We start from the raw sequence: 24,383 nt of genomic DNA on the forward strand, positions 1-24,383 counted from the left end.
CAAGGTACGTCAGTTTTGTGATTGCCAAGAGGTTTTGATATTTTATCAATCATTTCAGATAGAGCGCTTAATAAGGTAGCACCGAATGGTATGTGCAGAGCTATACAAAAGATGAAGTATATCGCCCAGATTTGAAGCTCTGTTCAACATTCTTAGTAGCTTAGCACGGTTTTAGAAAATCCATAGCTATGCCATGTTTTAAACAGGTCTCGTTGCCGGATTTTTCTTGGATAACCTCTTTTTGTACAACATTGAATGCTATTGTCGAGTTTCTTTGATACATGACGGGGTACAATAAAGTTGGAAAATGGTACAACATAGACTACCAGAGGTTTAAAATTATTTTGAAACCTTCTTAGGGACTTCATTTGAATAGTTTGAACCAGGAAGTATATTGCTTGAAATAATTAGGCCGAAAGTTAAGCTAGTTCCATAGTCTTGTCTCTCCGCCCATGAAGCATTCTAAAAAATATTAGAGCGATCCTGGCATGATGTATTCACTGTCAAAGTTCACTTTAAGAATTTGAAAAGTGCTTAGCATACTTTTAAATACCTACGTTCTTAGGTTTAGTCTGAATAAAAACAAGATAAATCTACGGGATAGACGTTTCTTTTAAGATAAGCTTTCCAGTGAAATTGATGGCATGGTTTCTCCATGTATCATATTACATTATGTGATTTTATTTTCTTAATTACATGTTTTTTATAAATAAGTCATGCATTCAACATCTTATTGATGTTATGCTTAGGTTTAAATAAATATTTTGAGACTATAATGTCGGATTAAATGCAAATTCGTTCATCAAAATATCAACGTCCTTCCAAACCATATCAGATTCCCAGTTATCCCAATTTACCATTATAGAATTTGGTGACTCTTTTGAGTTTCTGCCCTGTCTATCCGACATTGGACTTGCTGAATTTGCCACAGCATCAGAATGGAAATCCTCAGCATCATGTTTAATGGGTGGAACATAAGTAAGGATTTGGTTACCAATGGAATCAAAGCTTGGTATTTGCCCTTGTCCTGGCATACTGTTGTTTAATTGATCAATTGACAAAGGAGCTATAACACTTGGAGTAGTCGTAGTATCGCCCTCACTATTTGCTTGATCATGGTGTAATTTGCTCAAATGAGAAAAATTCTCATTGTGAGAATCGAAGGTTTGAGGAGAAGAAAATTTACTTGAATTTGAAGTTACAGTCCCTGCACTTATTGGATCGGGATCTAAAGGAATTGTTTGAATAATCCTTCTTGCCTTCTGCTCAGGATGTTCTTCGTCAACAAGAGCATTTCTAGTATTAGAATTGTTACCATCGTCATCTTCATCATTGCTACTGTTATTATTCTGTTCTACCCCTAATAGATTGCTAGTATTGTTCTCATGGTGTCCATTTTCCCTCTTCAATTTCGCCATACCAGACTTTTCCTTCAAAATATAAAGGCAGTCAAAAAATACACTAACGGACATTCTTGATTGCACAGTTATGTCTAGGTTGAAATTCTCATCGACCTCTCTATTTACTTTCTTCCAGTCCTGATACATGTTGTTGAAAAGGGACCAGATACTTCTCATAATACCAGAGGATCTATAGGCCATATCATGTTTGAGAACTGACGCTTTGTACGTTAAGAGAATTGCATTTTGATAAGCAATCCTACCATCTTCAACATTCAGCATGGATGATAAGGAAGAATGGACCAATTTACTGATAATGCATGCACATTGCCATATATTCAAAACAAAGACGCCTGGAAAGTATTTTATAATGTTATTGTCATGTTGATACATTGCATAAGCATGATTAAGTAGATGAATTGTAGCACCGTATAGTTTTACCAAGCCACTACTTGTTTCAAAATCAACTGAGCCATCCTTCTCACTAGATTGGCTGCCAAAGAAATAATTTGATAACAAGTTTACCTTCGAAACTAAGAGAACTAACTTCCTAATTCCATCAAAATATGATGATTCTTCCAGATTTACCTCTAATTTTGATAATTGCTGATTTAAAACTGATAACAGAGATTGTTTCTCGTGCCGGCTAAGTTGTCCTAATTTATTAGAAGAATTTGAATTGAGTGTCTTTGTTATTTGATTCTGAAAGTGAGCGATCTGTATCATTTGATTCAGTTCATGTGGAATATTATTATTGTTATTTATATTTTTCACAGAATTCATAACAGCATGGTCAAAGGATATATATGCCGGAAATCCGAAAGAAGAGGCAATGATTTGGGAAACAATATTACAACAAATCCATGTCCTTCTTTGTTCATTGACTAATTCTGAATTTGCTGTTGCATATTCTTTTGAAAAATCAGCAGAGTTCAGGCCAACCCGTACTGCTTGGAACATAGCAGTACCGATAGTATTCCATGAAGTGTCAGCACTCAAAGATGAACTTAATGGAGGCCAAAATGTGTACAATAAAAAGGCTTGAACGGAGTACACTGAAGCTACATTTAATAATGGCTCATCTTTATCCGAAGGAGTATATCTAATGATTGGAGAGATCATTATTTCGGCCAAGACCGATTTCACTAAGACGGATAGTCTCGTCATTAATTTTATTTGGCTACGATCTCTCCTTAAACCAATTAATAAAATAACCCAAAATAAGCATGGTGACAAAGAATATATTCTTTCTGCCCCCTTTGTTAAGTCCACTACTGGTAAGAATACTTGGTATTTTGTAGCAAACTCTTGGAAAAGTTTTGCAATATCTTCACTTGACACATAGACATCACCAAGAGATTTTGGTGTGCATTGCAACTGTTCCTCTGTCATACCATGTACATAATCGAAGTTATGTACTGGGATATTTCTTACTGAAGGAGACAAAGATTGTGATGGTGTCGATGAATATGGAGACATTGGTGAGACATGATTCTTTGAGCCATTCTTTCTCCATTGTTTTTTAACTTTATCCTTGGTGAAATTGTTGCTGTCCAATATTTTTTGTTTCTCTTCCTCTATTTTCTTCAAAATTTCATCAGATGAAGTTAAATTAACCAGATTTTTGGTTAACTCTCTGAATTTTTCTTCGATGGCTTCGTTTCTGGCACGCTTATAAGTTCTTCTAAAATCCTTTTTAAGAACACAAGGAACACCTTTCTTGGCACATTTACTACATGGTTCAGGAGCACGTTCATGTGCATCACACTTTGACTTCTGTTGTCTGCATTCTACGCAAGCAAACTTTCTTTTTCTTGCGGCAGTATTTGCTACACTCATGTTGCTACTTGTATTACCATCAGAACCAGTAAACATACTTGTGGGTTGGTTTGTATTACCTGATAGATTCATTGAAGGGCTAGCAGAACTGCTATCACTCATATTTGAACCAATTTCCATCAAAATCGGACTTCACTAGTAAATTTTATACTTGATCTGTCAAATAATTCGATAAAACACCACGTTGAAAAGACACTTGAAAGAGATGAAGAACGATCCCCAATGAAATGTGTATAATTGAATTAGGAATTTCGAACGATGAGCTTCTCTAGTACACCTCTGCTACGTCTAAACCTTAATCCTGACTCACTGCTTACGTCTCGCTTTCTTCTAAAAGTTCAAACGAAAATTTTTGTCATTCACGTAAAAGCACAATTTTTTGCGATGCCTTTGAAATTTAGGTTGAGATTGGGAAATGATTAAATAAGATCCCGGTCTCGTAAAATTTAAGATCTAGCATAAGCTGTGAACGACTCAGATATTAAGAATGCCAGTCTATCAACGGGGAATTGTGCCATTTTCAATTATCTTGAATCATTATTTCCATATTGAAAATTTCAGCTTTCTGGAGGGTTCACTTCGTCCTTGTTGCAATATTTCTAAGTAGCTACCCATATTGATACAACAGGTTGTGATAGATCATTTCGTAAATTATGCAGTAACATTTAAATTGTAGAGTGCTCTAGAGGCAGCCAGTATATATACGAACTAAAATGTGTGACTGACGTGTTACCCTGCGGGGGATGATCATTGATATCGTTATCAAATTTACAGATGTTCAAGTAAACGGTTATAAGTTGCTATCTCGGTTTGGTATAGATGAAGACAACAACAGAAGATGAACATATTGAAGGAACTAAAAGAAGCGCCCAAGGACATTAAGTTGTTATGGGCCTCTGTCTTTCTTAGATTGATGTCATATGGTTTGACAAATCAAGTTCTTACGTTATTTTTAAATGCAATTGATATGAAAGAAGACAAGATTGGCCTCTTCATGTCATTAACCTTATTTGGTGATGTTATCTGCTCATATATTCTAACATGGTACGCTGATTCATGGGGAAGAAGAAGGGTTCTCGTGTACGGTTCAGTAATGATGTGTCTGAGTGGTATTGTTTTTAGTTACAGTCAGAACTTTCACGTTCTATTAATTTTTGCTATTTTTGGTGTCATTTCGCCATCAAGTGATGAAGTGGGACCATTCAAATCTATTGAAGAGTCCATGATTGCCCATTTATCACCAAATAATAAGAGACCCGAAGTTTATGCGATGCATGCCCTAGTTGGTACTATGGGTAGTGCATTGGGTGCTATTATTTGTGGGTTCTTCGTTGATACCCTTAAACATTATGGCATTGCTAAGACAAATTTAGAATGTTATAAATTAGTATTTTTATTTTATGCCCTTCTTGCTTTGGGAAAAGTCATCATCATGTTCTCCTTATCTGAAAAGACAGAGTTAGATGGACATTATCATGAGGTCCATCATAATGCTACTGGATCTATGGTCGAGGCAATAGGGGAAGAAACCGATGAGTTAGCACCATTAATCACTCAAAGAGAAGAAATTGACACTGATAACACAACTTCCTCTGGAAGACTTTCCAAAGAAACTCGTACCGTATTGATGAAGTTATTGATTATATTCATGATTGATTCATTTGGTTCTGGGTTCATGACGAGTGGTTGGATGGTTTACTACTATAAGAAAGTATTTGGCGTGAGATCTATATCTTTAGGAACAATGTTCTTTTGCGTACAGATCGTTCAAGCATTTTCGACAATCCCATCATCCATAGTTGCCAGATTGTTCGGTCCTGTTAGAGCGACTTTATTGGTCCAAGTACCATCAGGTATCTTTTCAATATTGATCCCATTAGCTGAGTCACACTTATCATTATCAATCTTTCTATTGAACTTACATTTTGCTACGACGGCCATGGACGTCACACCAAGACAGATTCTTTTAACCAATTTAATAACGCCTAGGGATCTAACCAAGGTCATGGGGATTGTCAATATCGGTAAAACATTTGCACGTTGCATAGGTCCCATTTTCACTGGTGTGTTAGCAAGAAGAAGTTATCTTTGGTTATGTTATATCATCAGCGGTTCATTGGTTATCCTGGCAGATTCCATATTAGCCTGCTTATTTTTGGATGTTGACAAGAGAATATTGAAGCAAATTAATCAGTCGTAAGTGGGCTGCATGGTGTATATATATAGGTACGTTTATGCATACAGAGACTAAAAGGTATGTTTTTTCTTAAACACTTAGTAAGACAAAGATTTGAGAGATAAATTAGTATTTTTTTTAAAATAGTCATGTATTTTTGAAGTTATTAACTATAAGAGGTTGTACAAAATATTTATATATTTGTGTTGGGATTATACTAGCAATAAAAGTTATGAAAGAAAAAATATACAATAGAAATAAAAATGGATACAGTATTTCTGTCTTGAAATTTTTTCCTTAACGGTTAGACTTAGCAACACGTTCTAATTCATCCTTCTTCTTGATGGCATAAGAAGTAGAAGAACCCTTGGCAGCGTTGATTAATTCTTCAGCTAAAGTTTCAGCAATGGTCTTAATGTTTCTGAAAGAAGCTTCTCTAGCACCGATAGTTAATAAAGCAATAGCTTGGTTAACTCTTCTTAATGGAGAAACATCAACAGCTTGTCTTCTGGCAGCACCACCACCACCAACTCTGGTAGTGTCTTCTCTTGGACCAGTGTTAGAGATAGCATCAACAACAACTTGTAATGGGTTAGAGTCAGTTAAGATGTTGATGATTTCTAAAGTGTGCTTGATGATTCTGACAGCCTTTAATTTCTTACCATTGTTTCTACCGTTCATCATTAAAGAGTTGGTTAATCTTTCAACGATTGGGCATTGAGCCTTTCTGAATCTCTTGTTGGCATAACGACCAGCAGTGTGAGCAACAAAGATTGGTTGTCTGATTTGGATGTAGTCGACTAAAGAAGCATCTTTAACTTCGACATCTTCAAAAGACCATTTGTTAAATAATTTGATTTCAGCTTGAGCTCTTTGAACTTCTTCTGGAATGGCAGTTGCTAAAGTAACTGGGGTGAATTCTTCAACAACTTCGAAATCTTCTTGAACTTCAACTGGAGTTTCAACGTCAGACATTTTTCGTGTAGGTCGTGTATGTGGTCTTCTTGTTCAATATTGAATGAATTTTCAATACTCAAAATTAAATACTATCTTGAAAAATAATATAATTGGAAATATCTTGATAGAATTTGGTGATACTGACCGTATGCGTGGTAAGAAACGCGAGCGTAGATGATTGAGTGAGGGGCATATAGCAGCGAGAGTTAGGCTGGGAGCCTGTCAACGTAGGCCGAAGGTATTGGGATGGCAGCTCCACTAGGCTCAGTTGCACTGCCCGAGGTTGGATACGGGCCAGCGCTCCACAGCTAGGTGGATGTTCGGTCAAGCCAAACCAGGCGAGATCTGGAATCCACCTTAGCTGACGGCCCCGCCGGCGTTCGCCCCAAACGTAGAAAGAGTTTGCAATCGTTGCGTCCGACTCAATTAGAAAATTTACTTCAAAAATATCTCGGAAAATGAAAATTTTACTCGAAATAATTGTATGTGGGAACCAGATGTTGTGGATGTACAGATGTTTTGGACAGTCCAACTAAAAAAAATGAAAAGATAGAACCACAGATTCTGCATACATATAAGATTGGTAATGCCGTCTCCATTTATTTACAAGAGATTCGGAGATATACTATATAATTCATTCGCTATACCAGAAAGGCTTTTGTGGATGTACTTCCACTGTTTTAGTGTCATTGAGATGGATATAGAACTTATTATTATTTCCAAATGCAGTTTGGAAGTATTCTGTTCTTAATAATGCTAGTCCAACATCGCCCTCGTGGGCAACTAGTGCTCCAGCAGGCCGCTTACGAGAATTTTTACTTTGTCCAAATGGGCTTTGAGCAAGATTGGGATCTGAACCTTGTATGGGATTTTTTGCTTGAATTTCAAAATAATCATTGTTTGATTCCAATAATTTGAAATTGGGTAATGTTACAGGTACAACTCTTTTTCTCAAAATGCCTGTGGAGAATGTTCTCGCTGTTAACTCTTGTCCCACATAACAGCCTTTGTTTTCACTTACAGCGTTATGCCATTTATCAAAATTTAGCTCTAAAGGCAACAAAGATTCCGATTTGAAATCTTGCGTACCATCAGTTATACCATATGTCAACCTTTGCTTCCTAAAAAATGATGGTTCTACTTCTTTCATGTCAAATTTAAATGGGAAAGTCTTTTCGTTATATATGCTGGAAATGCTCTTAATGGTATCGTCAGTTACTAGTCTAAGTGACAATGGCATCGAACCATTTTGTCTTATTAACGGATCAGTCCTTCTTTCCACATAAATTCCCAGGATATTCTTCTCATATCCATCGAAAAGTGCAGTTTTCACGTTATTTATAAAAGAAAGGGCATCCTCTGGATTTTGAATAGACATCATGGGATTTAGAATATTGCCAACCCAAGGATTTTCATCGTGTTCTTCAACGGTTGGAAATCCGATCGATACGTCCCACGTTTGCAATTTTTCTGTATTTAACTTGAATTTACTCAGTAATTTATGATGTTGTAAAAAAGTATGCATTTTATGGACTATATTTTTATTAAATTCCAAGTAGAACTCAGGGTATGGAGCCTTATCAAATAGTGGATATATGATTGAATCAGTGATTAGTTTACCTCTACCGTTTAGGAAACCTGTGTATTGCCCAAACCTTGAGATGTAGAATTCATCGTTGATACCAACATCATTATATATGCCCACATTGGAATCGTGGAGGCTGAAAGGCAGATTTATCGCCCTAGATTTCTCAGTCACGGTAGTCAAATTCTTTTTGGTGAAATTGGGCAGTAATTTTGAAGTAACTAATCCATTTAGGAATTTAATCGTATCGGGGCCGTGTATCTTCAAGTATGATTTTTCGGTTAACTTTGCATATCTTAGAATACCATCAGGTTTTGAGGAAGTATACCTCCTAACAGTCTTGAAAGCAATATTATTCGTTCTTATCATTGAAGTATTATCAGCATGATAGAGTGTAGTAGTATCCTTCCTTGTTCTGTTATAAGATTAATGTGTGACTGACTAATATACCTTTTTTTTCCTGGTACATTGCGCAGCGATGGGGGGAAGTCATGTTTTGAATACAAATATTGGCATGAAATTTAGAATACTTAAGAAAATTATATACTTTTATGGAAACTATATTTACTTACAGAAAAAATATTGATACGCTTGTCGTTTCCTTATTTACTTTTAATGATTGATCATTTAGCTTCAGCAGCGAGTTTTTCAGCCTTTGCTACCACATCTTCGATGCCACCCACCATGTAGAAGGCATTTTCAGGAATATCGTCATATTTACCATCTAAAACAGCTTTGAATGAAGCAATTGTATCTTTTAGCCTAACCAGTTTGCCTGGAATACCAGTAAAGACTTCTGCCACGGCAAAAGGCTGCGACAAAAATCTTTGTATCTTTCTTGCTCTTTCAACAGTCAATTTATCTTGTTCTGATAATTCATCCATACCTAAAATAGCGATAATATCTTGTAGAGACTTGTAAGTTTGTAACGTTTCCTGCACTTTGGTGGCTACGTTGTAGTGTTCTTGTCCAACAACAGCGGCATCCAATAGTCTTGATTTTGAATCTAGTGGGTCCACTGCAGGATAAATACCTAATTCGGAGATACTTCTAGATAAGACCGTCGTGGCATCTAAATGAGCAAAAGTTGTGGCTGGAGCAGGATCGGTTAAATCATCAGCGGGGACATAAACTGCTTGAACTGAAGTAACTGAACCCTTTTTGGTAGTCGTAATTCTTTCCTGTAGAAGACCCATATCGGTTGCCAAAGTCGGCTGATAACCGACAGCTGATGGGATACGGCCTAGTAGGGCAGAAACTTCGGAACCAGCCTGTGTGAACCTGAAGATATTGTCAATGAACAACAGCACATCTTGACCTTCTTCATCCCTGAAATATTCAGCGATAGTCAACCCAGTTAAAGCGACTCTTGCTCTTGCTCCTGGAGGTTCATTCATTTGACCGAAGACCAAAGCAACTTTTGATTCACCTTCTAAGTTGATGACCCCAGTTTCCTTCATTTCTCTATAAAGATCGTTACCTTCTCTAGTTCTTTCACCGACACCAGTGAAAACTGAAAACCCACCATGAGCTTTTGCGATATTATTGATTAATTCTTGGATAAAGACGGTTTTACCAACACCAGCACCACCGAATAGGCCAATTTTACCACCCCTAGCATATGGTGCCAATAGATCTACGACTTTAATACCTGTTTCTAAGACTTCTGCTGAAGTGGACTGCTCGGCAAATGAAGGAGGGTCGGCATGAATTGGTTTCCTCAATTTTGAATTAATTGGTCCTCTCTCATCAATTGGTTCACCAATTACATTTATAATTCTACCTAGTGTTTCTCTCCCCACTGGTACAGATATAGGAGATCCTGTGTCGATCACTTTTTCCCCACGAACTAAACCTTCCGTACCATCCATAGCAATTGTCCTTACAGTATCCTCTCCTAGATGCTGTGCTACTTCTAACACTAATCTACTATCGTTCGATGTTTTCACTTCCAATGCATTTAAGATAGCTGGTAACTTGTTCTGATCAAATTGCACATCAACGACGGCACCAATTACAGCTTTAATTTTCCCTATTGATTGGTTATTGGCTGCTGCTGCAGTTGCCATCGACCTTCCCATTACAGCATAATTGAAAGTTCGAAGCGCAGCTCGTGTAGCTGCTGTCCTGTATAGTCCCACCAATGCCATTGGATATATGTAAATGTATTTGGTTGCTCGATAAGTCAGAACACTAAAGCTTCAATGTAGGATATCGAAGCCTAATAAACCTAAGTATTTGTGATACCAATGCGTATATATACGATGACTGACCTTCTTCCCCCTTCCCATTGGATTTTTAACAAAAAAAAAAATGTAGCTAATTAATTTTTCGAGACTTATTGGCCAGGAAAACTAATATGTGGTGTAAAGATTTATGCCGGGTAATATGAAATTTTCTTGCGGATCCAAAAAAGCGGAAGGGCAAAAGTTAGCCGCTGATGGGAAATTTTTTCCTTGGAATGGACGCACATTTATAAAAGAGAGCATTCAATGGAAGGTTAAGTAGATATAGTAAGTATATATTAGGCTTATAATGTTATTCTCTGTAGGAACAATTGCATGTAGAGTTGTGGGGACTATATGCTGTTTGTAGCTAATATGTCTATATATATAAAGCTCTGTAGAAAGCGCACTTCCTACCAGCATCTTATATAGCTAGTGAGCTTATTGAACATTTGGCACGCTGAAACTTTTAGGTTTTATAACTCTATGTAGGTTGGCTTGCTGTTATACCTTTTAGTTAGGTAGAGTACTTTCTCAGTAAGAGAGAAAAAGTCCGACATTGCTAATCCGATGGCAGGTTTCCCTTGAAAAAGAAGTTGACACTTTCATAGCAACAATGAGCTTTGGTAATGGCTTGAATAACCAAGAAATTATGCTAGAAATACCAACTGTGTACCCAACAAAGGAGGAGTTTGATCATCCATTGGATTATCTGTCCCAGCCTAGGATAAAAAGGCTAGGGAAGAATTTTGGCATGATTAAGTTGATTCCACCTCAAATTGTAGACAACTTATCGATAGATGTCAAAACTTTTCGGTTCAATGTTCGACTACAACACCTATCTCAGCTTCAAATTGTCAATAGATGTCGCCTGCTCTTCTTTAAGCAACTCAACAACTTCAATTTGAGTAAAAAGAAGAAGTTGGTTCCATATTGTTACGTTACGACAGACGTTACTAACCAAAGACTTTTCTTATACGATATATTCATTGAGGTTCTGAGATTCTATTCCAATGATGATAATCTAGTTTATCGCGATATTAAACATATTGTGTCGGATGCTGCATTATGGAGACATTTAATGAAAAAGTTTCAGGTAAATGTACATCCAATTTTTGAGGCCTATCTAAATGATTACTACGTTTATCTCACTCAAAACAGGTATATCATTCCAGATATTTACCCTAAATCCTTATTAGAAGGTCCTGATTCGCAAGACGACAGCTCTGAGGATGGTGAGGATGACGAATATTGCTTGGTTTGTCATCATGACAGTCATCTGATAATGTGTGACTCATGTGGTAAATGGTTTCATTCCTACTGCACTCGGATATCTAATGGCATTTGTCAAAACTGCATTATAGGTAATGGTTACTACGGATTTAGGGTGGAAAAAGAACAGTATATGATTGACGAATTTGAGAAATTATTTTGTTCAGATGATGTAGAGACTCCAGATATTCCAAAACTTGAAAATGAGTTCTGGTCCATTGTAAATAACATAGATAATAATAAAATTGTAAGGTATGGAGCAGATTTGCAAATGAGAAATACAAAAGTCAGTTCCATGCATCCAATGAATTTGAGTAATCTTCCAACCTGCGCAGAGTCATTATTCAATAATTTATCGACGAAAAACATATCTGGAATGACTATACCATGGCTCTATGTTGGTTCAAAATTTTCGACGTTTTGTTGGCATGTGGAAGATCAATATACTTATAGCATAAATTATCAGTATAAAGGTTGTTCGAAAGTGTGGTATAGTATACCGGAGTTCTATAAAGAAAAGTTTGAAAGGCAATTGAGAAAAAGAGCGCCAGATCTGTTTGTTAAGCAACCTGATCTGATGCACCAGTTAATTTCTTTGATATCTCCATATGAGCTTGAACAGATACCGGTGTTCAAAGCAATTCAAAACCCAAATGAGTATATAATAACGTTTCCTAAATGCTATCATTCAGGTTTTAATACCGGCTTCAATTTGAACGAAGCGGTCAATTTCATTACTGAAGATTGGTTGAAGTATGGTATTCAATCAATAAACGACTACAAAATAACCAAAAAACAATCAATTTTTGATTGCTTTGAATTGGTTATCAATATTTTGAGAGAGTTTTCATATGATGCAACTAATACTCATAATGTATCCTTTGTTAGATCATGCTACTCAAGTTTATTGACAGTTTATAATAAAAATTTGAGGATGAGTAGGAAAATTTTAAGCTTGTTGGAGACTAGCGTATTGGTATCTAACTTTGATGATTTAGGAATTACAGACGATTATATATTTTGTTCTAGCTGCGGTACTATTTGTTCATGGTCCTTTGTCCTACACAATAAAAATTCAGCAAATGATTTGAGCCCAAACAAGAAAAGAAGAGTAATTACGATGGACACTAGTAATATTGCGAAGGGTGAGGTATATTGTTTGGAGGATTATTCGAAGATGTTGGAGAGAGATCCATTACTCCTTCATCCATACGATAAACTGTATTATAGCAAGGCTTTTAGAGAAGTTAGTCAATTACTGAAGCAGTCAGGCACTAAGCTAGATAAAATGTAACAAAATTCTAAATAGTAGATAGTATTAACATATTCAATTCATTTTCCTCGTTTATTACTGTCATTTTGACGTTCGCCATTGCGCTTTTTCCGCAGATACATCTAAAAATCCAGAGACAAAAGAACACTGTTAACTGTTAACATTTACGTTAGGAATAATAAGCATACAAATAAGGTAAATAAATGGCAGCATTAAACTCAGTAAATACTCTGTTCTTTAGAATAGTGTTTCTTCTTACCATTTCCTTCTTTTGTTTCAAAGACATCAATGTCATTTTGGAGAACTCATATTTCCAAACTTTCACTGATGCGATGAATTTGCCATCGTTGACTTTATCAAAGTATAATGCACAACTAGGATTATTTGGTGTATTATTTGCATATTTGGCTCTCTTAGACTTTATTCCATTATTAGAAAACAACACTATGTACTTTTATTCCATCGTACCTGTGAGAATGTTGTTGTTTTTTGTTTTTACTACATTGTCGTACATGTGGGAAAGTAACCTATATTTGCACAACAATTCTGTTTTTGTTTACTCATTTTCTGAGGTTTGGATCAATTTTATTATTTACAGTGCATTAAGAGAGGAGAAAAACAACGAAGTGAATCAAAGAAGTAAATTCATTAATGAGGAATTCCTCACTGAAGATGAACCTTTTGAATCAAAGAAAGAGCATTCTGAAGTATTACCTGTTGAAGAACATAGTGATTGAAATTTTACTATATATTTAGATATATCTTTACATTTATCGTTTTCATTTTACAAATAAAACAGTTGTAAACTATAGGAATCCGAGATCATCAATATCCGATAAGTCAGATAAATCATCCAACATTTCCATGTCATTAAGATCGTCTTGTTGATTGTTTTTACTATCTCCATTCTTCTTTTTCTTATTATCTTGTGGAAATCTCATCGCAATGATACTTTCATCATGTAATTGATTCACAAATCTGATTCTTTCATCAAATATTTGTTGTGGTTCTTTTGTGTCATAAATGTTTAGTACTTCAGAAGTTTCTACATAACCTTTTTCATGGTTGATATTCGCTTGAATAACACCATCTCTTATAGCTCTTGAAACCATATATTCAACAGTCTGTTCTGAATCTAAACGCAGCTTCAAACATATATCTTTTAAGGAAACCTTTTTATAGGTTAAAGAAATAATTCTAATACCCGTTTTAATGACATTTGATCTCAGTCTAACACAAAGTTGGTAGTTACCATCCTGAATAAACTGTTGCTTATACTTTGTTATTACGGAAGTAAATTTTTTCAAGTCACCAATTTTAACAGTGTTTGTTAAGTGGAAATATGCATATAATGAATGTTCCATGTCAGGTTGATGGAAAAATGAAAGTTCAGGAATATCTCCCATAAGTAATTGAATGACACAGTGTATTTTATTTGCTTGTTGTAGGAAACCCAAACTCTTAGAATTATGTGGTGCTTTTTTAATAGCTGCAATAATATATTCGTTAGCTGTTGAATAGTCTAATTGAATCGCATTTACTTTGGATAAATAGAAATAGTACCTTGCTTCTAAAGGACTTGAGACGTCGGATGTTGGAAAGTCCACCTTACTTACAAAATCGGATGCAGATTCAACCTCACCTGCAGAAAGATAGCTTCTGATTATTAGATTAATTAGCATTGCTCTTGTTTCATTATCATGCTTCAAAGAGGCACTCTTCAAGAATCTGATCATCTCAGAACGTAAAGCCGCGTTTGACGTTTCGCCCACTTTTTCATTACCAATGGCAATATAGAACCAGAGCTTGGCATTAATAAGATCTAATGATCTTTGATTGTAATATGATAGAAGTTTTGGAATAATAACTTTTTCGTTAAAAATTTTCAATTCTTCAAATTTTTTGTTATCCAAAAGATATAATTGGACTAATAAATGGATAAATCCGTTTAATTCAGCAGACACATCAATGACTTTAGCCTCAGAATCAACAATCTGATAAAATGCGGCAGGATAATTGGATCTAATTTTATCAGAATCTGTTACTTGGGATTTATGGTTTTCGTTAATCATTTTTAATAATGGAACCTTGAAGGAAGAAGAGTCTGGATATAGGATATTGACTAGTGCAGATAATGTGGCAGAATCCAAGCACGTCTTTCTAATAGCGCTTAAATCCTTCAAAGCTCTCCAGATATAACGCGAATCCAAAGTTGTAGAGGTTTTAGATATTTCCTTTAACGAATCAAGGATTCTGTCCATGGAATTCTCTTCGACATACTTGACATTCACAGACTTACCATCGCCTGTGGTGTCAATTTCCATCATATCTTCAGTACTCATAGTCTTGTTGTGGTTAGGAATGGAATCTTACTGTCTAATTTGAGGACCGCTAATGCTCAATCTTCCTTATTGTAGGGTGGCAAACTCGCTTTCTACATGTTCTTTTTTTCAATTTCGAGAATAAATTCATTACCCGGGATTTATTTCAAAAATGAAATTAGAGAAGGATTCAATTTCTTTGAATATTACAAATCTCAACAGAGTTCGAAGGCAGGCAGATTTAAGTAAAGGGTAAATAAGAGGCTAGATCCGCCACATGAAGTGCTGCAATGGTTGGCGAGGCCTGCAATATAGTGTAGAACTTTTGTAGCTTCCAGTAGAATATGGCATATTTTTGTATGGGTCGTATTTCACCGCTTGAACTTCACAGGCTTGCTGGCTCCAATGCCCATAATACGGTGTAGAGGTAAGGTCGTAGTTCGTTGAGTTATTCTAATGATATTATGAATAATACCATATATTTTTTATCGTGACAAAACCAGCTAAATGTATCTGAAAATGATCTCTCGGAACATATTGGTTATAGGCATTCTTATAATGCACATGTGAGTTAGTGTTAGGTATTGCGAAAGATTTTATTGGTTGTCGTTAGTCGCATTATCACCATACTATTTATTCTTGAAACTTGATATTGTCTGTCTACTCCCTTCCCCGTGTTTTCCAATATAATGAATACCTTTATAGAAGTGAATAAAACCTAGACTAAAAAATGGGCCATCGATGGCCCATCAAATATAATATAATGAACTTCGATTTTTGCATTTTGCATTGTATACAGAATTACATCATATATATTTATGTGGGGAGCTTTGGAAAGGAATTATTCCTTCTTCTTCTCGCTGACATAATTTAATGCAGTTAATCTTTCTGCTAATGTTGGATGAGAATAATGGTAACTTGAATACAATGAGTCAACGTTCATTGTGGATAAATTCTTAATTTGTAGATTAATCAAGGCATGGCATAGATCGTTTTCGAAACCTAACATCTTTGCATACGCATCAGCTTGGTATTCATGAACTCTTGAAATTAAACTCATCATGAACTGCATACCACACTCCATTGGGGATAATAAGTCACTGAAAAACATGAATCCGATGATGATAGGGAAGCCATTTGTGAAGATTGCATTCGAGGTGGATAAGGATGATTCGCCTAAATGGAATCCAAAAGTACTGTAAAATGATAAGTTACGGTAAACACTGGTGAAGAGGGAAAAGATAGCAACTGTGTGTAGTTGACTGAAAATAATCATGTTTAATATATGATTTTTCTGCCAGTGTCCAATTTCGTGTGCTAAAACAGCTGTGATTTCATCGACAGAACTGGTATTGACTAGAGTGTCAAATAACACAATACGCTTGCTTGTGAATGGTAGACCTGTGAAATAAGCGTTTGAATGAGATGATCTCTTGGAACCATCGATAACAAATATCTTATCTAATGGGAAGTTAACGCTCTTGGCTAATTTTTCAATTGAAGTTTTCAATTCTCCATCTTCTAATGGTGTAAACTTATTGAATAATGGCATAATGAAAACTGGTACAATAGTGATTGCTAAGATTTGGACGACAAAAATAAAGAGACAGATATACCAAAGGAAATTTGTTTCAAACATGTCAAAAATCTTCAAAAAGACATAAAGAACTGGACCGCCGATAGCAACACCTAATAAACTGCTTTTAATCATGTCAGTTATCCATAATTTGACGGTAATCTTATTGAAGCCGAATTTCTCTTCTAAAACGAAGTGACTGTAGTAAGAAAATGGCAAATCTAAAACAGTAGAAATATTTGAGATGACTAGAAGAAACCAAAGACTTTGCGCAACTGTTGAGACGGCAGCGAATCTAGCAGGCAGGATAAATGATGCTACATGGTTACCCCAACTCCATAAACGTGGATATAAGTCGAGTTGAATAAAGCAAAATTTTTGAATCAAACTGTATATGTCAGAAGTGATCGAAAATTTGATTTTGGCCTTGGAATATTCTTCAGATTTCTCGAAGGTCTCTTTGTCGATTTCATTAGCCAAAACGGGAGGTAATTCTTTTTTAGACAGGACTTTATATTGACGGTATGATAGATATGTTTCAAATACGAATTGGCCAAACGTAAAGCCTAATATAATAGATTTCCATGGGATATTAGGTCTATCAACCATAGATTGTAGAGATTCAAACACATTCATTGATGGGTTATATTGATATTTTTCGAAATAATTTGAAACGTATGTCACTTAAAGGTTGATGTGTTTAGAAGTTTTTCGAAGTGGTTTTTTTCCCTTCTCTGAGGGTGCGCTACCGTGTATGACATGCACGTACTAGAAATTGTAATGAAGCCGAAGAGCCAATAAATTATATAAATAAATAGAGTTTATAATGATAGTCTTGTCAATTGCAATTAACAAAATTGTCCTATATCTGTTTTTCCAGTCGCTCATAAAAATACAGTGTATGTTTTATATATATTGTTCACTGCCCATTTTAGGCTTTCTTGACTGATGATTTGCCTGCCAATTTTTTGGCAATCTTGATCATCTTTGAAAACCATATAAAGTTCAATGCAAAAAGAGTAATGTTTAACCCAACTAAGATTAATGATCTAATAGTTGGTATTTCTGATCTAGCTTCCCAAATTTGCTTAAAGAATAAAACATTGGCAATGCAACCCCAGCAGAGACGTACTAGGAAGAAAACCGCCATTAAGCAAAGTCCATTAATAACATTGATTAGCATAGGTACTTTATTCTTGTTTGACCCATTCAGTTGAATGATATACCAGTTGATGTTAACAAATGGTGTACTAGCTTCAAATAACAAGAATTTTCCAATCCAATGTTGGCACAATGGCTTCAATGTGACGAACATAATATACAGTGAAGCCAGGGCATGTGCAGTAAATTCGATACCATACAGGCTGAAGTGTTTGATACAAATGGAAAGATCCCATAAGAAATATCCGATACTCAATGCTGCAACCATAGAAGATAAATCATCGTGGTAACTGGTAATATCTAGATTGACTGGAAGAAATAATGTTGGATAGAGAATGTAAAGAGAAATAAACGCTTGAAACATGGATACTGTATGAATATCGAAGTCAATCTTGCTCTTTTTATTTTTTATATCGTTGTAACTTCTCTTGAATATCAAAGAGTTTAATTTTGGAGCCACGTAACTGGCTAATAGATTGTAAAATATAAATGAGATTACAATTTCATGTAAATGTTTCAAATATAAGTTTTCTGAATCAGGAAAAATTGAAAACTTCAATAGAGGATCAGAGTTGATTGCAAGCATTGTTTTGTTATCTAGTTCGGTGTAAGCAATCGGTGGATATCGTTCTATAGTATGCCTATGTTATTAAATCTTTATATTGATGATCAGCGTTACAAAAAAAGTCTAATTATTAAAAATGTTAGATGTCTTGAACGCTTACAGAAAGACTTTTCTTCAGAGAAAATATGGATGTAAGAAACTATAAGAAGACAGATCGAAAGTACAATTATATATGTATATGCCACAGAGTATACTCAACGAATTGATTCAATATCTTATTTTATAGGCAGCATATTCAACTCTTTTATTACTCAACAAAACGGGCCCATTTTCTTTCTCCACTATCGCAAAGATCCAGGAAGTAAACCACAACGAAAAAAGGCATGTATTTACCACATTGAAGAGCAGAAAACGATAATTACTATACAACAATAAGTGCATAACTCTGGACTTGTAAAACGAATCTCATCACTTATTCTACTCCAACTCTACTAGTAAGACCCCGTACAGACGGAAGATGTTAAAGTCGAAGGGGCACGTGATACACTCGCTTCTCACGAGGCGAGCGACAGTAGTTTCATCGGAAATTTCGAGAAATTTTTCGATTTTTGACATTGAAGGCAATCATAAATTGGTTCGTAGAGTTAGATTGATTGATTCTCATCTCAGGACAATACGTATCGATCATAGAACAATGTCAGAATCACCAAAATTAGTATGTCTAGGTAATCCGTTGTTGGATTTACAAGCCACTGTCGATCAAGAATATTTGGCCAAATATGACCTGAAAGCTAACGATGCTATCTTAGTCGACGCCATTTCCAATGATCCAAAGATGAGCATCTACGACGAAATCTTAGATTTCCCAGACGTTAAATTTGTTGCTGGTGGTGCTGCACAAAACACTGCTAGAGGTGCTGCTTATATTCTCGGAAAAGGTCAAGTTGGCTATTTCGGTTCTGTTGGTAACGATAAGTTCTCTGCCAAATTATCAAATGAAAATGAAAAGGCTGGTGTAATTTCCATGTATCAGGTGCAAGAAAATATCGGTACCGGTAAATGTGCTGCTCTAATCACCAATCATGACAGATCTCTTGTTACTGATTTAGGTGCTGCCAATCATTTCAAACCTGAACATTTAGATAATCACTGGTCTGTAGTAACTAACGCTAAGCTCTTCTACATCGGTGGCTTCCATTTAACCGTTTCTCCGGATGCTATCGTCAAATTAGGTGAACATGCAAAGGAAACTGGTAAGCCATTTATCATGAATTTAAGTGCACCATTTATTCCACAATTCTTCAAAGATGCATTGGAAAGAACACTTCCTTACGCTACACACGTGATCGCTAACGAATCTGAAGCTGAATCATATGCAGAATCCTTCGGTCTTTCATGTGACAAGACTGATTTAGTCGCCATTGCTAAAGCCATTATCGGTGAATCTGCCAACAAGACAGTTATCTTCACACACGGATTAGAGCCTACCGTCGTAGTATCCTCCGATGGTACAAGCAAGCAATTCACAGTCAAGCCATTAGAAAAATCTCAAATTGTAGATACTAATGGTGCTGGTGATGCCTTTGCAGCTGGTTTCGTTGCTGGCTTAACTCAAGACAAACCACTAGAAACTTGTGTCGACATGGGTCAATGGTTGGCTGCCCTATCTATTCAAGAAGTCGGTCCATCTTATCCAGCCTCTAAGCTGGAATATAAACCATAAGATATAATTGTATATACTTCATAGTTAATCAAATCATTTTTAAATATTACTTGTAAAATTGCTAATCATCAACAACGATGCGCCGTTTTTCTTTTATGCGTGGAATTTTGAGAGAGAGAGAGAGAAAAATAGTGGGATGTATAAAAAGAACGAACGAGAAAGAAAAAGGAAAAATTATGAGTTGTTACAAAATTTCTTTCATAGTTATTCTCTTAATCAGTATTGGTAGAAAGTACACGATTATTTTTCACAGAGGAAGATGTCATCACCAATTAAGACGAAACCAAAATCATCTATGAAGATTGAAAATGCTCCAACTCCACATAATACCCCAGCTAGTGTATTAAACAGTTATTTAAAGAATGGTAATCCAGTTTCAAAAGATAAGATGCCAAGTACTATAAACGAAGAAGATATTTCTAAAGTGTTATCTAGTAACCAACCTTTGTTATTACAGTCTATTCAAGATAAATTAGGCGATTTAGTTGGTCAAGATAGTGGATATTTATCGAATTTACCAGTGGAAGTGAAAGAAAAAATTTTCAGCTTAAAACATTTACAAAGTGAGTTATTCAAGATTGAAAAAGAGTTTCAAATTGAGATGTTTGAATTAGAAAACAAATATTTGAATCTTTATAAGCCATTATTTGAGCGTCGTTCTGGTATTGTTTCTGGTAATGTTGAACCCACAGAAGAAGAAATTTCTAAGGGAAGAGAAATCGATGGAGAAGAAGAACAAGAAGAAGGCGTTCGTGAGGACTCAGAAGAAAAGATTAGAGGTATTCCATCTTTCTGGTTGACAGCTTTGGAAAATGTTCCTATCGTTAATGAAACCATTACTGATAGAGATGCAGAAGTGTTAGATCATTTACTTGATATTAAATTAGAGTATTTGACGGAAGGTAAACCAGGTTTTAAATTAACTTTCATATTCGATAAAGAAAATAATGGTTTTTTCACAAATGAGACTTTGACTAAGACATATTATTATCAAAGTGAATTAGGATATTCTGGTGATTTTATATATGATCATGCTGAGGGTGAAGAAATTGATTGGAAGAGTAACGGTAGTAATGTGACCGTAGAAGTAGAAATGAGAAAACAAAGAAATAAGACGACTAAGCAAGTGCGTACAATTGAAAAATTGACACCCATTGCGTCATTTTTCAATTTCTTTGACCCACCTAAGCCAAATAATGAGGAGGAAGAAAGAGATGAAGATGAAGAAGAGGAATTTGATGAAGATGAAGAAGATTTGGAAGCACGTCTAGCCCTCGATTACTCACTCGGTGAACAAATCAAGGATAAGTTGGTTCCAAGAGCTGTGGACTGGTTTACTGGCACAGCTTTAGAGTTTGAATATTTAAATGAGGAAGATGAATATGATGATGATGATGATGATGATGAAGACGAAGACGAATACGGAGATGAAGCTGAGGACGAAGATGAACAAGATGATTTCGCAGGAAGAACAGAACAAGCACCAGAATGTAAGCAACAATAAACTGTGCTAAGAAAGCAAAAAAATACAAAGAAAATTTCTTGTTTAAGGTATAAAAATAACAGAAAAAGCCATCACCAAACCAAGCATATAGACATGTAACATATGAAAACCTTTTAAAGTTAAAATGATTACCATATTTTGATAACGGTACGACAGTATTTATACGTTATATTGACAGCGCATGTGACATACATATGGTGTAGTACAGCGTATGCACGTACACATCGTTCTCGATTCCTCTGATCTCAATTCTTGACAGATCATGTGAGCATCGCAGTTTCCCTATGTAGCGACAAGCACAGACCAATCCGCACAGCCGGCCTTGTCATCATCCGCCCTTAAGTCCAGTAACAAATTTCCGATTACGGTAATATACATCACCATATACGACATCTTTCCCGTTTTTGTTCTCTGCTCATCTTTTTCGGCCATTCTTATTCAGTAAAGGGAGGCCAGATCTGTAGAGTAAATTGCGTGTGAATGGAGAGAAAGAAGAAGAAGTTGACTACCGACAGTTAAGGGCGGCGGCGGCGGCGGCGGCGACAGTGAATTCAATCCGACAGAGAAATGAGTGGAATGCACGCGCATGATGAAAGTTGGCTGGTTTTGCCTTTTTCTGTTAAAAGATCATTATCAGTGCCATTTATAGCTCTATTATGATAAACCCAAAAGTCATGCATGCTTCAAGGGAAAAAAAAAAAAAAAAAAAAAAAGACAGATTAGTTCTCGGAATTTATAGATCCTTGCAGCAAGTGTGGATGGGTATATAAGGCAAAGGGTTGTTACTTTCAAAACCATTTTAATCACTTAGTATTCTCTTTCTTTAGTAGAAATTTATTATTACTGAAAGAATCTTCTCATATTTGAGTTGTTTTGTCGCTTTTCCACTAAATAAAATATGTCAGCAGTCGAAAATACTAATAAAAAGAGTAACGATAAGATTAAGTCCGTGACTTTGAATCATTTACAAAATTATTCGTCGGTTCAAAAGGTGATGAGCATCGCTCAGTCTTTCCCAGTTGTCATTGGTTTCATCCAATGGGCCATGGAATCGGAAATAAATTTGGTCAATAGAATCCTAGATTCAAAAATGACCCCAGCTTTATTAAAATATATGTACGCTCGTTTTATTACCCTTTTCCAAAAAGTAGATAATCTTTTCGAATTCTTAGTTCTAAGAGAAGGTGTCGATTCAATTATTAAAGATTTCCAAAATCACAATAATAGAATGGGATTCTGGGTATTCTGGTTCTACATCGATTACATGGCCAACGTCTTCAACACTCTCTTAATTGAGTTCGTCATTAAACCATTTAAATCTGTCAGTGGTAATCAAAGTAAAGATAAGATTACTTCTTCTGAAAATTTACCAAACGTTAAAGAATTAACGGTAACAACAAGAAATATTTCAAATGATATTCAAGGTAAAGCAATGGAAAAATATGAAATCTTATTCAAACCAACAACGGACAAATTAAACAACGAATTCTTCGAACCAGCAATGAAAACTTACCATGACAACTTGAATAAATCACAAAATATTCCAAAGGCACTTTACACTACCGGTATCGATATTGGTAATTTAACTCTAGAAAAATTAAATTCCATGAAAAATAATAATGAAAGCATTACAAAGACAAACCAAGAAAATTAAAATCTAATCAATTGGTTCTTTTAACCGGAAATAATTTTCTTCTTAGCTTACTGCGATGTTCTGATTGCTATATATATATACGTACGTATATATCCTCAAACAATTGTATATAAATTTCTTCTTTTTTTTATCTCTAAGGAAGAAAGGTACTGAATCATTTTTACATTTCACTTAAACAACTCATCGCTCAATAGGATGGCCTTAAGCTATCCTTCCACTTTCCCTTGAGATGTATTGGTTGTCGTCATTTCGATCATCAGCATCAGCCCGCCCGCAGCCTCTTTTGGAAATCTAAAAAAGAAAATCAATTTAAAAAAAAAAAGATATTCCAATAGTAATAGTTAATACAATCCTATATACATAAAGTTGAAATTCAATTCATCGATCCATCATAATTCCTCCCCTTTATAGAAATGGCCACTGACTGTGAAATACCGAAAGATCATCGTGACATTCAGACCAATAAAAGGTCCAAAATTAATGAAAATAGACCAAATTTAAGGAATCCTACCAGTAACACTAATAATATTCATAATAATACTAAGAAAAATAAGCTTTCTCACTGGATGAAGAAGTTTATTCAACCTACAAAGGATATAAATAATATCAATTCCAACCATAAGAAAACTAGGCAGAAACCACAAGCCAATATAAGCTATCGTCATAATGAAACCAAGACAATAAGTTCATCTTTACGCCCCATTGTAACAAAATCATCCAAAAATGATTTACAATCTGTAGAGTCGACGAAGTTTCTACAATGGGATAATGAACCAGATAGAGTGACGACTAAATCATCGGTCATCATACAGGATAATGCAAGTATAGCGCCACTCATATCTTTTTGTTCCTCATCGGTTAAATCTTCTACATTTTCTGATATTCATTCCATACAATCAACGAAACCAACTGTTATGTCAATAAGAACATTAGAAACAAATTCAAGTATCATGGCAATACCTCCTGCCAGTATATTAGATAGGGGTAGACAAAACTTAATTAATGGTAGTAATAACTCCATTTGTAACACTAGTATGTCTGCTACTGCTACGAGTAGTAAGTATATGCCCCTGCAGAGACATAACAGTTCACATACAATAACTTCGATAATGACAATAAAATCGTGATATTCAATGCTATATACTATATTTA

At 35.4% G+C, this 24,383-nt stretch overlaps 14 protein-coding genes across 14 annotated transcripts; 7 read left to right on the forward strand and 7 right to left on the reverse strand.

Moving 5' to 3' along the window:
* Positions 1-770: 770 nt before the first annotated feature.
* LEU3 (leucine-responsive transcriptional regulator LEU3) lies at positions 771-3,311 on the reverse strand (the record flags this gene model as incomplete). Its single annotated transcript, XM_003954839.1, has 1 exon — positions 771-3,311. The coding sequence occupies one exon, from the start codon at positions 3,309-3,311 to the stop codon at positions 771-773; it is 2,541 nt and encodes an 846-aa protein (XP_003954888.1).
* Positions 3,312-4,077: 766 nt separating this feature from the next.
* KAFR0A03190 (uncharacterized protein) lies at positions 4,078-5,439 on the forward strand (the record flags this gene model as incomplete). The annotated part of the gene is made up of 1 exon (XM_003954840.1): positions 4,078-5,439. One exon carries the CDS (start codon positions 4,078-4,080, stop codon positions 5,437-5,439), a length of 1,362 nt encoding a protein of 453 aa, XP_003954889.1.
* A 273-nt stretch (positions 5,440-5,712) lies between these two features.
* RPS5 (40S ribosomal protein uS7) lies at positions 5,713-6,390 on the reverse strand (the record flags this gene model as incomplete). Its single annotated transcript, XM_003954841.1, has 1 exon — positions 5,713-6,390. One exon carries the CDS (start codon positions 6,388-6,390, stop codon positions 5,713-5,715), a length of 678 nt encoding a protein of 225 aa, XP_003954890.1.
* Positions 6,391-7,006: 616 nt separating this feature from the next.
* IBA57 (Iba57p) lies at positions 7,007-8,326 on the reverse strand (the record flags this gene model as incomplete). The annotated part of the gene is made up of 1 exon (XM_003954842.1): positions 7,007-8,326. The coding sequence occupies one exon, from the start codon at positions 8,324-8,326 to the stop codon at positions 7,007-7,009; it is 1,320 nt and encodes a 439-aa protein (XP_003954891.1).
* A 254-nt stretch (positions 8,327-8,580) lies between these two features.
* ATP2 (F1F0 ATP synthase subunit beta) lies at positions 8,581-10,107 on the reverse strand (the record flags this gene model as incomplete). Its single annotated transcript, XM_003954843.1, has 1 exon — positions 8,581-10,107. The coding sequence occupies one exon, from the start codon at positions 10,105-10,107 to the stop codon at positions 8,581-8,583; it is 1,527 nt and encodes a 508-aa protein (XP_003954892.1).
* Positions 10,108-10,834: 727 nt separating this feature from the next.
* Positions 10,835-12,748, forward strand: JHD2 (histone demethylase; the record flags this gene model as incomplete). Its single annotated transcript, XM_003954844.1, has 1 exon — positions 10,835-12,748. One exon carries the CDS (start codon positions 10,835-10,837, stop codon positions 12,746-12,748), a length of 1,914 nt encoding a protein of 637 aa, XP_003954893.1.
* Positions 12,749-12,930: 182 nt separating this feature from the next.
* On the forward strand, positions 12,931-13,464 carry ILM1 (Ilm1p; the record flags this gene model as incomplete). Its single annotated transcript, XM_003954845.1, has 1 exon — positions 12,931-13,464. One exon carries the CDS (start codon positions 12,931-12,933, stop codon positions 13,462-13,464), a length of 534 nt encoding a protein of 177 aa, XP_003954894.1.
* A 69-nt stretch (positions 13,465-13,533) lies between these two features.
* On the reverse strand, positions 13,534-15,069 carry RPN3 (proteasome regulatory particle lid subunit RPN3; the record flags this gene model as incomplete). Its single annotated transcript, XM_003954846.1, has 1 exon — positions 13,534-15,069. The coding sequence occupies one exon, from the start codon at positions 15,067-15,069 to the stop codon at positions 13,534-13,536; it is 1,536 nt and encodes a 511-aa protein (XP_003954895.1).
* Positions 15,070-15,889: 820 nt separating this feature from the next.
* On the reverse strand, positions 15,890-17,260 carry STE24 (zinc metalloprotease; the record flags this gene model as incomplete). The annotated part of the gene is made up of 1 exon (XM_003954847.1): positions 15,890-17,260. The coding sequence occupies one exon, from the start codon at positions 17,258-17,260 to the stop codon at positions 15,890-15,892; it is 1,371 nt and encodes a 456-aa protein (XP_003954896.1).
* A 295-nt stretch (positions 17,261-17,555) lies between these two features.
* TDA4 (Tda4p) lies at positions 17,556-18,371 on the reverse strand (the record flags this gene model as incomplete). Its single annotated transcript, XM_003954848.1, has 1 exon — positions 17,556-18,371. One exon carries the CDS (start codon positions 18,369-18,371, stop codon positions 17,556-17,558), a length of 816 nt encoding a protein of 271 aa, XP_003954897.1.
* Positions 18,372-18,867: 496 nt separating this feature from the next.
* Positions 18,868-20,073, forward strand: ADO1 (adenosine kinase; the record flags this gene model as incomplete). Its single annotated transcript, XM_003954849.1, has 1 exon — positions 18,868-20,073. The coding sequence occupies one exon, from the start codon at positions 18,868-18,870 to the stop codon at positions 20,071-20,073; it is 1,206 nt and encodes a 401-aa protein (XP_003954898.1).
* A 259-nt stretch (positions 20,074-20,332) lies between these two features.
* Positions 20,333-21,577, forward strand: NAP1 (histone chaperone NAP1; the record flags this gene model as incomplete). Its single annotated transcript, XM_003954850.1, has 1 exon — positions 20,333-21,577. One exon carries the CDS (start codon positions 20,333-20,335, stop codon positions 21,575-21,577), a length of 1,245 nt encoding a protein of 414 aa, XP_003954899.1.
* Positions 21,578-22,475: 898 nt separating this feature from the next.
* Positions 22,476-23,231, forward strand: PLN1 (Pln1p; the record flags this gene model as incomplete). The annotated part of the gene is made up of 1 exon (XM_003954851.1): positions 22,476-23,231. The coding sequence occupies one exon, from the start codon at positions 22,476-22,478 to the stop codon at positions 23,229-23,231; it is 756 nt and encodes a 251-aa protein (XP_003954900.1).
* Positions 23,232-23,644: 413 nt separating this feature from the next.
* KAFR0A03310 (uncharacterized protein) lies at positions 23,645-24,358 on the forward strand (the record flags this gene model as incomplete). The annotated part of the gene is made up of 1 exon (XM_003954852.1): positions 23,645-24,358. One exon carries the CDS (start codon positions 23,645-23,647, stop codon positions 24,356-24,358), a length of 714 nt encoding a protein of 237 aa, XP_003954901.1.
* Between the last annotated feature and the right edge of the window lie 25 nt (positions 24,359-24,383).

Source organism: Kazachstania africana, chromosome 1 (assembly GCF_000304475.1).
Source record: "Kazachstania africana CBS 2517 chromosome 1, complete genome".
NCBI lineage: Eukaryota > Fungi > Ascomycota > Saccharomycetes > Saccharomycetales > Saccharomycetaceae > Kazachstania > Kazachstania africana.